The sequence below is a fragment of the Leptosomus discolor genome, chromosome 10 (genome assembly GCF_034619465.1).
Source record: "Leptosomus discolor isolate bLepDis1 chromosome 10, bLepDis1.hap2, whole genome shotgun sequence".
Classification (NCBI taxonomy): Eukaryota; Metazoa; Chordata; class Aves; order Leptosomiformes; family Leptosomidae; genus Leptosomus; species Leptosomus discolor.
In genome coordinates this window covers 1,529,706-1,541,971 of record NC_141400.1, presented here as the reverse complement: position 1 = coordinate 1,541,971, position 12,266 = coordinate 1,529,706, and the positions used below count along the sequence as shown (strand labels likewise).

At 59.3% G+C, this 12,266-nt stretch overlaps 2 protein-coding genes across 2 annotated transcripts; both read right to left on the bottom strand.

The window, feature by feature from the left end:
- Window positions 1-684: 684 nt before the first annotated feature.
- On the bottom strand, window positions 685-5,792 carry LOC104351039 (protocadherin gamma-C3). Its single transcript, XM_086471230.1, has 5 exons — window positions 3,360-5,792; window positions 2,290-2,356; window positions 1,622-1,773; window positions 1,091-1,127; window positions 685-878 (listed from the first exon to the last, which is right to left on the bottom strand). Exons 1-5 carry the CDS (start codon window positions 5,790-5,792, stop codon window positions 685-687), a joined length of 2,883 nt encoding a protein of 960 aa, XP_086327356.1.
- Window positions 5,793-7,120: 1,328 nt separating this feature from the next.
- On the bottom strand, window positions 7,121-11,645 carry LOC147414773 (protocadherin gamma-B5-like). The gene is made up of 4 exons (XM_086471229.1): window positions 9,210-11,645; window positions 8,170-8,412; window positions 7,404-7,530; window positions 7,121-7,257 (listed from the first exon to the last, which is right to left on the bottom strand). Exons 1-4 carry the CDS (start codon window positions 11,643-11,645, stop codon window positions 7,121-7,123), a joined length of 2,943 nt encoding a protein of 980 aa, XP_086327355.1.
- Between the last annotated feature and the right edge of the window lie 621 nt (window positions 11,646-12,266).

Here is a 12,266-nt window from a genome sequence, read left to right as displayed (position 1 = left end):
TTCCACAATGGTGGCTTCACATCGAGCCCAGAGACAAAGGGCAGCTGTCATGAATGCGGGCCAAAGGACTTTTCATGCCTGATGAAAAGGTGCTTGTTAGAGCCCTGAGGTGCCAGAAGCTCTTCTCCCACCCCTTTTCTCCCCTCCAGCTAATGCTTTGGCCACTGCCCGGACTCCAGGATCACCTCTGTAAGTGAGGCATCACTGTCACCAGTACCCCCATCAGTCAGGAGAGCTCACATCAAGACAGGGATGCCCACCCCTGCTAGCCCCCTGTGGATGTCAGAGGCAGAAGGTGGGAAGGCAGAGACGGGTAAGCCATTCAAAGCTAGAACACAATTGCTCCCCATGCACAGCCAGCTGGACTCCCTTTCCCCACCCTGAGACAAGGAAGAGGTCAACCTTCACAGTATCCAAGTCGCTGCAAATGCATGGAGACACACCACAAGCCCACTAAACCACCACCAGATCGCAACATCAGGTCGGGATATCAGACTGGGAAGGAGGCCCGAGCCTCCCACCTGACAGATACACGTACTGAAATTCTGCAGCAGACACAGCTTTGCAGTCAAGCAATCTCCTGGAGGGAAAAAGCAGGGGTCTCAGCCTCTGCAGGGGGGAGCAGAGCAGTAATTTCCTCCTCTCCCTGTCTTAGAGGATAGTGGCAAGCTGCAGAGTGTTAGCTCAGTTCACATCCCTGCAGAAGCCTTGTGCAGTCATGCCCCGGAGTCCTGTGCTCGGCGCACCCAAGGCCACCCCGACCTCCCTTGGGTGCACACAGACCCTGGGGGGCTGGGGTCCGCAGCAGTGCAGCAGGCAGGGGAGCCAGCCGCTGCCTGAGCCCCTGCCTGTCCCCACCACGCAGGCACCAAGGGGACCTGGGGGAATAGGCAAGAGAGGCTGTGGGCACCCATGCCTGGTACGGTGGATGGTGACAGGGACACCACCCTTCTGGGCAAGGACAGAGATTCTGGAGGTGCTGCCGTCGAGGGGGCTCCCTCCCCTCTGCAGCCCCTCCCTGCCCACTCCAAGAGCCACGGGGCGGGACTACACTGCTGCCCGTCAGGGAGAGACGCAGAAGGAGCCTCACGATTGGTGCAGAACCCCACCCGGTTCCCACCTACTGCCTACTCCGGGAGAGGGGAGAAGGTATTCTTAAAGCCACAATGCAGCAAAATGCTGGACAAGTGGATTCCCCAGCGTCCGGACACCCATAACTGCTCATAACATACTCATTCCCCGAGGGCTTCCGACGGTGCCACCAGCAGGACGCTGTCGCAGTAACCTTGACTCTGGCATGTGCCCTGTCCCCATCCCAGGCAGGACCCAGGCCAGCACAGCTGGGTGACAGACATTGCCGCTGGCAACACGGGGTTTTGTGCTGCTGCGGTGCCTCGGCAGAAGCCCCCTGTGAAGCCCACACGGTCTGGGAGAACCCTCTCAGTGTCTCGAGGTGGCTTGGTCACCAAGGGGCTGGAGCAAGGGATGGGCTTCACATGGGGGATACTGCTGTTGCTAGGGTCTGACAAAGCCCGACATGGCGAAGAAGGCAAGGCAGGAAGGGTATGGGGTGTCTAGGATGGAGAAGGAGAAGTCCCTGTTCCAGAGGGCCAAAGCTCACCCTGTGGGAAAGCTCCGACCCAGATGACCCAGGGAGCTGAGGGATCACTGGAGATCCTGCAGGGTAGGATCTCTCATGGCAGGACAGGCCACCTGACACATATGGGGCCAGCACCATTCCCACTGCATCGTTTTTGGCATCTAGCTGTTGCCCTGCAGAGCAAAGAATGTAAAGCTTTTGCAGGTTTGACACTATCCATGGCATTGGGCTGGATCTTCTTTGACCACAAAGACTGAAAATCCAGGGCCCAGTGCCAACCCAGCCGATTTCTCACTGCCAGTGCCTTTCCAGTGTAGTACTGGGTATTAGGGGGGAGCCATGGCTAAGGTTCAGACTTACAGCCTGGCCATTATCAGCTCCTTCCATCCCCACTCTCAAATCATATACTGCCCCCACCCCCAGAGGCATCTTGCCAGGACCCTTTGGTGGAGAGGACATCCTCAGCACAGCCTGCACAATGTACAGGAACACTTGCTCCTGCAGCTGCTGAAGCTACTCCCACCTGCCACAGATCAGAATTGCTGAGTCTGAGCAGCAACGCAAGAGGGAAAAAAAAAAAAAAAAAAAAGGCAGGAAAAAAAAAAAAAAGACATAAAATAATTCTGAGAGGTTTCTGCCTCCGTCTGTGATTCGACCACAGTGAGCAGGCGGCACACGCAGTCCCACACCCATGCCCAGCTTCCGCTGCACCTCACTTCCTTCTGCTCCGAGGAACCGGTCGCTACTACTCACAGCCTCCCGGCAAGAGACACATTACCAGCACCAACCACCTTGGAAACCCATCAGATCCACCCCCCCTCCACCTTCTGCTGGATCCACTGCCTGCCCTCACCTCTGAGGACTGAAGCGTTCCTGTAATTGAAAGCTCTCAAATTAAGCTGCACAATTCCCACTGGGGAAGAAGCACAGACGCTGCTTGCCATGCGCAAATGCCTTCCTGGCTGCAGTTTGCTCAGTCAGGACTTTAGACATCATCCAGAGATAGAGTATTACAAATCATACAGGGTTGTTAGAACACCACCTGGGTGGAGGACTCACCATCCTGCTCAGAGCCACAGTCCACCTCTGCAGAGCCCTGCAAGCGACTGGGGTAGTCTGCAATACCACCCGCCCTATCCTGAAGCGAACATCATCACAACACTTCCACAGAAACAAACAGAACCGTCAGGAGTCAAACATGAAAGGAGACACGGACAAGAGGAACTGCTCTGTGATCTGTCAAACAAAGGAACCAGCATCGTCCTTCAGCTTTGCATATATACTGCTGGAAGTGATGCCCCGATCCACCACTGGCAGCTGGTGGCTCCCAGCCCACACGCGGGCACGACGCAGACCGGCTATGTTCCCCTCCCAGTGCCTGACCCCGCAAGTGCTCCCCTTGGCTGTCATTTTGCAAAGGGAAGGAAATATCATTAGCAGCAAACTTTCTGACAAGGATTTGCAAGCAGTTGCAAGCTGACCTCAGCCTCCACCGGTTACTCATGCAAGGCATACCCAAAACTGCATCGGAAAGACCCAGGCAAATGACTTGATCCTGCCCACCACAGTGCAAATGTCATCGACACTCAAGACAGCTCATCTGACCCTGAAGACCTGTTCAGCTATAGCTAACCACTCTTTAGAGGCATGGCACAACTGGATATTCCCCCCAACCCCAATCTGCTACCATATGCATATGGCACAAATGAACCATGGCTCTGCCCAGCACTGGGACATGCCAAGGAAGGAGCTACATTACCTCAGCAGGTGCAGGGACCCGACTGGCGGTGCCAACAATCTGATGGTACAGCCCTGGCTCACCATTCCTCATGGTGCTCTGGCGGCTCCCCAGGGGGCTGGAAGTGAAGGGCTTTTTACACAGGAGATCACTCTGGCGAGAGTCTGTTGTGAGATAGACCTGGTGGTAGAAGTTAGGTGGCGTGAAGCCGCCCCGCACAGCATCAATGTGGTGGAATGGCCCTGGTGTCCTGTACAGGGTGCTCCTGGAGCTGTTGAACAGCTCCTTTGACTGCCTCCACTTGTAGCACTTGAAGATGCCCACTGACAACATGGTGACGAAGAATGCTGCTGACACCAAAATCACAGCCAGGATAAGATAGAAAGTCACATGTCTCCTGGAATCATTGGCGGGTGCCACATCAGTGAGGTCAGTGAGCACCTCCTTGACCATCTCAGCCACAGAGATGGAGACAGTGGCACTGGCGGACTGCACAGGCTCCCCATGGTCTTTCAGCAGGATGACTAGCACGTGCTGGGGAGCATCATCCTCCTGGAGCTGGCGGGCTGTAAGGACCTCCCCACTGTGCAGCCCAACTGAGAAAAGGCTGGGGTCAGTGGCCTGCAAGAGGGTATAGGAGATCCAGGCATTGTACCCTGCATCCGCATCCACTGCCACCACCTTGGTGACCATGTGCCCGGCAGGAGTGCCTGGTGCGACCACATCGGTATAGGTGGCAGTGGTGTTGGGGTGGGGGTACAGCACAGTTGGGGGATTGTCATTGAGGTCAGTGACAAACACACTGACTGAGACATTAGTGGCCAGAGGCGGAGAGCCGCCATCCTGGACCTGCACCATCATGCTGAACTCCACCTGGTCCTCGTGGTCCAGGGAGGTGAGCAGGTAGAGGGTGCCATTCTCCCGGTTGATGGAGAAGAGGTGGCCTACAGTGGGGTCACCCTGCAAGAGGGTATAGGAGAGATGGGCGTTGCGCCCAAGGTCCGGGTCTGTGGCGCTTACATTAAGGATGGGGATGCCGGGCATGTTGTTCTCCATCACATACACATCATAGGAATCCTGGGAAGACTTGGGCGCATTGTCATTGACATCAGACACTTGCACCAGGATCTGTTTTACCGCAGACAAGGGTGGTGAGCCTGAGTCCTTGGCTGTGATAGTGATGTTATATGCTGATGCCTTTTCCCGGTCCAGAGCTGCTTTTGTTTTCAATGTGTAGTAATTTTTCAGGGAGGAGCTGAGCATGAACGGGATCCCAGGGGAAATGAAGCAGTTCACCAGACCATTGTCATGGGAGTCCAAGTCCGTTACACTCAGCAGAGCTACAACTGTCCCTGGGACTGCATCTTCAGGCACAGGGCTGTACACAGAAGTCACTGTCACCTCTGGGGCGTTGTCATTCACATCCACGACTTCCACCAGCACTTTGCAATGAGCCACACCAGGAACGGCGCCCTTGTCTTTAGCCTGTAAGTAAATCTCGTACAGCTTCGTTTCCTCATAGTCCAGCTGCCCTTTGACCGTCAACTCCCCTGTGGCCGAATCCAGAGCAAAGAGTTCTCGTACCTTGGCAGGCGTGTGGCTGCTGAAGGAATAGATGATGTCTCCGTTGGACCCATCATCCAGATCATATGCACTGATTCTGGCGACCAGGGTACCGCTGGGTGTGTTCTCCCTCACACTTGCCTTGTAGGTGGACTGGTTGAAGACCGGGGCATTATCGTTGGCGTCCAAAACGTCAATGTGGATCTGCACATGGGCCGACCGTGGCGGGCTGCCCCCATCCAGCGCGGTCAAGACCAAGTGTAGCTCCCGTTGCTCCTCCCTGTCCAGCTCCTTCTCTAGCACCAGCTCGGCGTACTTGCTGCCATCCACCCTCGTCTGCACGTCGAGCACAAAGTGCGGGTTGGTGCTGAGCTGGTAGGTCTGCAAGGAGTTAATCCCCACATCGGGGTCTTGCGCGCTCTCTAGCGGGAAGCGCGCTCCGGCCGCCACTGACTCGCTGATTTCCAGCCTCGCCTGGCTGCTGGGAAAAACCGGGTCGTTGTCATTGATGTCCTGGATCTCCACGGCGCCGCTGTATAGCTCCAGCGGGTTTTCCACCACGATCTCAAAGCTCAGGGAGCAGGGAGAGAGCGCGCCGCAGAGCTCCTCCCGGTCTATTCGCTCGCTCACCAGCAGCGCGCCGCTCGTCAGATCCACCCCGAAGTACTTCTTATTGCCGCCGGACACCACTCGCAGCCGGCGTCCCGGCAGCCGCCCGAGGTCCAGCGCCAGGTCGGCTACCACATTCCCCACCGCGGAGCCTCTCCGCGCCTCCTCGGGAATCGCATAGCGAATCGCGGCGGAAACCCACTCGGAAACGCCGAACAAAAGCAAGAGGCTCAGTACCTGCCCCGTCGTCACCCCGCGGCTCCTTACAGCAACGCCGTTCATCGCACAGGACGGCCGCGCTCTCCGCTTCGCCCCCCCCTGCCCCGGCTAGAAATCCTCAGCTCGCCCCGTCATGCCGCTGCCCAGCGCGCCCCGGGAAGCGGCGGCCCGGGGGCGAGACGGGCATTGCTCTGCGGGCTCCGCGGTGACTCACTCCCAGGCTCTCTGTGAGACCGTCTGCTCCTCATCCCGGCTCCGAACGGGGCCGGGCCGCCAGATTCCCCCCCGCTCCATCATTGGCCGACAGCGGCACACAGAGTCCCGGCCAATAACTGCACGGAGCGCAGGGCTGCCGGAGCCCCGCCGCGGGGCAGCCGCCCGCCGAGCACCGCCGGGAAGGGAGCGCGGCGGCGCCGGCCCGAAGGCAGCGGGGCTCAAGGCGGTTGACACAAAGGGAAAGCACAGTCGTGCGAGAAACCCGGCTAATAAGGAAAGCCGGGCTGGGAAAACTCTGGCAGGGGCAGCGTAGATCGGGCACGGGGACTGCGTGTGCGGGTAGGAAGGTCTAAGAGTCGGTGGAAAAGATGACGCCAAAAGAAGCGAGCGATATGGAAAGGGGGGGGGGGGGGGGGGGGGCGGTAAACCCCGTTGGGAAGAGGCAGCGGGAGCAAGAATTGAGGTGCAGCAGGCCAGACGACGGGTGGGGAGGGTCGGCCAGGGCACGCAGGGCGCCGGGGAGAGCCAGCCCCGGTAAGACTAGCCAGCACTGAGTGTCCCTCGGGACCTTCGGGATGCCGGTCCTCCCACCCAAGTGCTCAGTCAGCCCCTTCCTGACATCCCACGGCGTCGCGCCGTCGCGCATCGGTGTGCCACCAAAGCAGCGTCGCCGGCAAAACGACGCGGATTTCGTGCCGCCGAGTTACGAGCAGCTCCTCCGGCTGCAGTACACCACAGTCACCCCGCGGGACAGCTCCTGCCGCAGGAACACCGCCCCTCCGGCTCCCCACCGCCACCACTGTCCCAGCAAGCATCTTCCCCGATAAATCGTAGAAATCTCTATTTAATACGCCCTCCTGCTCTCGCCACCTCCTAGCTTGCTACCCGGTACCTGTTTCCACCAGGCAGACGCAAGGAAATCACGGTCGGCGACGTGCTGGTTCACCGCTGGGGGCGGCAGCGGTTCCCGTTCCCGTGCAGCAACACCCCGGCAGGTCACGGCACAGCGTAGACCACGGCACCGGCAGCGCCTGGGCGAGACACAGCCAATTCCCGGGCTGCCTGTCTGCGTTTGGGGTTGTTGCTGTCAACAACAGCTCGTGACACGTCTGGTTTTACGACGTTTCGAGCGCCCACACGGATAAAACTACCGCAATTTAGGCATTCGTTGTCCCTCACCCGCGCAACTGCTCAGCTATTACGGTGTAATGGGAATGGACCGAGGAAGATCGATAAGGGAGCGCCAGGAGCCCTGTCAAAACCCAGCCGTGGCCGAGAAACACAGCGTCCAGGCGTCCTCCCACAGCCGAAACTGGTAAAGAAGGGGGGGCGATGTTTGGGAAAGAGACCGGGCTGGAAATGAGCGCCCACGGGTTCATTCGCTTATCGAGAGAAACGACCATGCTCTCCACGCCCTGCAGAACTCGCTTGGAAACGTTGCGGCTGGTTATCTGTTACCCCGCTGCTTGTCGTGGCTGAGCGCGTTGTGGAAGGGCTGGAAATCACCCGCACCAACGTGGGAGATGCGAGAACCCTCAGAGTGACAGGGACCTCGACTCTGGCTGCGTGTCCTCGCCCCTGTCAACTGCCGAGAGCACACAGGACCGACCTAGACCAGACACGCAGTATTTCTGCGCTTATATGAAAAGTCAACAGTATCAAACGGGTCGGTACAGTCTTTTCTCTCTACGTGCTCAGCTATTTCTTTACCTACTGAGTAATCGTTGCCAAAAGATAAACTGTATCAGCGTTACTTACCATTCTTATCAGCAGTCCACAGAATGTGATAAAAGTACAGGCTTCACACCAATAAAAATCTAATGTTAGTAATCTAATGTTGTATTTTAATAGAATTTAATTCTGGACCAATTTGAAGACTGAGAAGGGAAACAATACACTTTACCCACAGCAGCTGCATCATACACGTAAGTACACATTGTGTGTCTCTCCATTTTGGAGCGCTTCTGTAACAGATCGTGTCTGCAAGTTTACAGCGCTGAGAGCAAATTTATTTTCTCATAGGCCCTTACACAATAAAATCCCAATTACCTTTCTTTCTTACTTATAATCTAAAAAGAAAATCCACAGCTGTCTTCGAGACAAATCTTGAAACAGTCTTCAGACACTTATTTTCTCTGAAATAAGCTGTGTATCTTTTTCCCAACCACTGCCCATTTTGTGTCTTTCCTAAACTATTTACTGAGCAATCTCTCTTTTTGCGTACCGCAATCCTTAAGGAGTTTCTCTTCATATGAGTGCACACATGACCCATATTCAGAATACCTAGTCCACTTAATCCCAGCAGCAGTAGGACGGCCAAGCAGTGGAGAGCCGAGTACAGCGAAGAGATCTCGGGAAAAAAACATTTCTGTCTCCCGTATTTCCACTGATCTGGAGACATTACATCTTCCTCACTTTGATGGGAAGTCCGAATATTGATGGTGACGCCTCGGAGCTCATGAAAGCACTATTTGGAGGGAGAGCAGTGGAAACGTGCAACAGCTAAAGGGAACGACATCTTCCTGAACCAGGAATTCCTTTAGGGACGGGTTTATGCCAAATCCCAGTGAAAGCCGCTCACTCCAGTGTTATTCCTGGCTCTGCTGGGGCTCCAGAGGAGCTGGTGGCAGCAGTGGACCCAAAGCATTTTCTGCTCGGTTCCGGGCTCGAAGCTCCAGTGAGATACCAGCCCCGTCTCCCCAGAGAGAGGGGAAATGTTAAGTCACAGGTATACACATCATCTTCCATTTGAGGGGTTCAGAGTACGAAAAGATCGGAGCTGGAAGGGAAAACTGAGAACTACGAGCTGCTGCCCTCACTGGGTGAAGAGGCTGGGATAGATCACACACCTTTATCACAGGAAAGAGCTCAAATCTGGCAGAATCAACAAAGTAGTTAAAAGACCAAAACGAAAGGGTTTTCTCAGCTTCAGACCCCACGACACTTTTGTCCCCATTCCATCCCGTGTCCACCCCACCACTCTGGCTCGATGAAACTCACACCTGCAGTAGGACAGTCAGACAGACAGACAGACAAAGACAGCAGTACTGACAACATAACGTCGCTCCTCCAGGCACAATTCGCAGATGAGACTGGGCAGGTCAAAACAAAGAGTCAAGATCACACCCACACCCCCTGAGCTATTGAGTAGTGCACCGGGAGGCGACGTTGAGCTCTGCCGGTTGCCCACTGATCCCCGACGGCAGAACAGAAGGAGAAGATTCACGCAAGCCCGCAAAGAGGGACCCTAGGACAGAAGCTCACCTGTTCCGAGCTCCCGGGGATAGGAGGATCCTTCCCGGAGTGAGTACCAGAGCCGGGTTCCCTGGCCAGGAGATGATCAGACAGCGCTGCTGTCCCTGGTCTCAGAAATGTGAAGTCCTTCTGGCCGGACTGGGAGGCTAAACACACCTCGTAGGAATAGGGCAAGGGCAGCGTGCTGCTGCAGTAGTTGTACGGTGCTTTTGACCCCAGGCTAGAGTACGTCTCCTTATCAGAAGTTATAAAAACTGGAGGGCCTCTCAACCGTCGGCATTTAAAGAAAAGTATCAAAATAACTGTGAAGACGAATAACACGGACACGACAGCGAGCGCCACTACAAGAACGAGGTTCAGATCAGACGTCAGCTCGGACACAGAGTTTCTGTCGGTCAGCGCCGGCAGCGCCTCCTGCAGGCTCTCGGCCAGCACCACGTGCAGCGTGGCCGTGGCCGACAGCGCCGGCTGCCCGTGGTCCTTCACCACGGCCACCAGCCGCTGCTTCGCCGCGTCCCTCTCCGACACGGCCCGCGCCGTCCGCACCTCGCCGCTGTGCAGCCCCACGCGGAACAGCGCCGGCTCCGCCGCCTGCACCAGCTCGTACGACAGCCACGCGTTGCGCCCCGCGTCCGCGTCCACCGCCACCACCTTGGCCACCAGGTACCCGGCCTCGGCCGAACGCGGCACCACCTCGAACGACGACGACGACGGCGATCCCCCCGCCGCTCCCGCCGCCGGCCACAGCACCCGCGGCGCGTTGTCGTTGCGGTCCAGCACGAAGACGCGCACCGTCGCCGTCGAGCTGCGCGCCGGCGCCCCGCCGTCCTGCGCCCGCACCGCCACCGCGAACTCGCGGCACTGCTCGTAGTCCAAGGAGCGCTGCGCGTACACCGCGCCGCTCCGCGCCTCCACCGACACGTACGCCGCCGCGCCCGCGCTGCCGCCCGCCAGCCAGTAGCTCACGCGCCCGTTGGCGCCCGCGTCCGCGTCCCGCGCCCGCACGCGCACCACCTCCGCGCCCGCCGCGTTGTTCTCCGGCACGTACGCGCTGTAGGCCGCCTCCTCGAACACCGGCGCGTTGTCGTTCACGTCCGACACCTCCAGCACCAGCGCCGCCACGCTGGACAGAGCCGGCGCGCCCCGGTCCCGCGCCACCACCGTCACGCGGTGCTCGGACGCCTGCTCACGGTCCAGCGAGCTCGCCGTCACCACCTTGTACGAGCCGCCCGACGACGACGACGACACCAGCGACAGCGGCGCCTCGCCCGACAGCTCGCACCACACCTGACCGTTCTCCCCGGAGTCCGGGTCGTTCACGTTCAGGAGCGCCACCACCGTGCCGACCGGCGCGTCCTCGGGCACCGGGCTCGACACGGACAGCATCGTGATTTCGGGCGCGTTGTCATTCACGTCCAGCACCTCCACCTCCACTTCGCAATGCGCCACCAGACCACCCCCGTCCCTCGCCTCCACCAGCACCGTGTACCCACGCGTGTCCTCGAAGTCCAGCGCCTCATGCAGCGTGATCGCTCCGCTCTCCGCGTCCACCACGAACTTCTGAAGCACCTTGGACGGCATTTCCCCGAAGCCATAGGAGATGCGGGCGTTGGTGCCCGCGTCGGCGTCGGAGGCGGAGACGTTCAGCACCGGCGAGCCCGGCGGCGCGTCCTCCCGCAGGCTCGCGCGGTACCGGTTCTGCGTGAACACGGGTGCGTTGTCGTTGGCGTCGGTGACGTTGATGCAGAGCTGGGCGGTGCCGCTCCGCGGAGGGTCGCCGCCGTCCACCGCCGTCAGCACCAGCCGCAGGCTCTGCTCGCTCTCCCGGTCCAGCGCTCGGCGCAGCACCAGCTCCGCGAACTTGCTGCCGTCTTGCCTCTCCTTCACTTCCACCGCGAAGTACCCGTTGGCCTCCAGCTCGTAGCCCTGCAGCGAGTTGCTGCCCACGTCCGCGTCCTCGGCCATGCCCAAAGCAAACCGGGCGCCAGGAGAAGTGAACTCGTTGATCTCCATCTGGAAATTGTCTTGCAGGAAGCGCGGCGCGTTGTCGTTGACGTCCTGGATGGCCACCTCGACGTGGAAAACGTTGAGCGGGTTCTGCACCAGCGCCTCGAAGCTGACGGAGCAGGACGCCGCCTCGCCGCACAGCTCCTCCCGGTCCAGCCTCTCGCTCACGTACAGCTCCCCGGTCTCCTCGCTCACGCCGAAGTACTTCACTTGCCTTGTAGCGGCAGACGCCACCCGCAGCTTGCGTGCCGGCAGGTCGGCCGGGCTCAGCCCCAGGTCCCGCGCCAGCGGCCCCACCAGCGAGCCTCTGCCCAGCTCCTCGGGGATGGCGTAGCGGAGCCGCTCCGGCGCCGCCCGGCAGCACAAGCCCAGCACCAGAGCGGACAGCAGCACTCGCCCGGCTGCTCGCCGCCGGCTCTGCCTCTGCCTCCCGTCCATTCTGCAACAGCGAGCGCCGCGCTCCTCCTTCCGCCGCTGCCCGCCCTCCGCCCGGCCTTCCGCCGCGCTCCGCAGCCCGCGCAGGGGCCGCCGCAGGGCTGCGAGCTCGCCGCCGCCGCCTCGGACGCCGCCGCTCCCCGCGCCGCGCCGCCGCTCGCCTCTGCTGCCCGCGCCGCTGCCGCTCTGGCCGCCGCCGGGCGAGCGAGCAGCCCGCGGGGGCAGGACGCTGCGGCGGCTCCGCGGCGGCTGCGGCTGCGGCTCCAGCGCCGCTCCGCCTCGGCCAACAGCGGCACCCGGAGGCGCCGCGACGCCACCGCAGCCGTCTCATGGCATGCTTCGCTTCGGTCCCTGCGCTCCGAGCCGCACTGTCAGTAGCTGCCGGGAGTCGGCGCCATCCGCTACCGAAAAGCGCGATTCAACTTTCAGTTTGGCAAATTTTCTTATGCCCGTGGAAATGATAACCGAGCACCTCTGTTCAGTAGTGAAAATTAAGAGTCTATCTGGGAAACGTTTTACCGATTGGTGGAGGAGCACGTAGACTTCGTACAGCAGAGCATAGGTGAGTACAGGTAAGTACAAGCCTGTACCCTGTCCAGCAAATGTCTGACATATTCCAGCCGC

Bases quoted from the DNA above. Each gene is read 5' to 3' on its own strand.
- LOC104351039 (XM_086471230.1), bottom strand. From the start codon at position 5,792: ATGAACGGCGTTGCTGTAAGGAGCCGCGGGGTGACGACGGGGCAGGTA. The intron at 2,357-3,359 runs GTAATGTAGCTC...TCTTGCCGGGAG, and splicing joins GGGTCCCTGCACCTGCTGAG to GCTGTGAGTAGTAGCGACCG. The intron at 879-1,090 runs GTGAGGCTCCTT...CTATTCCCCCAG, and splicing joins GGTGGGGTTCTGCACCAATC to GTCCCCTTGGTGCCTGCGTG.
- LOC147414773 (XM_086471229.1), bottom strand. From the start codon at position 11,645: ATGGACGGGAGGCAGAGGCAGAGCCGGCGGCGAGCAGCCGGGCGAGTG. The intron at 8,413-9,209 runs GTGAGCTTCTGT...CCCTCCAAATAG, and splicing joins TCCCCGGGAGCTCGGAACAG to TGCTTTCATGAGCTCCGAGG. The intron at 7,531-8,169 runs GTACGCAAAAAG...TGCTCTCGGCAG, and splicing joins GAAACTCCTTAAGGATTGCG to TTGACAGGGGCGAGGACACG.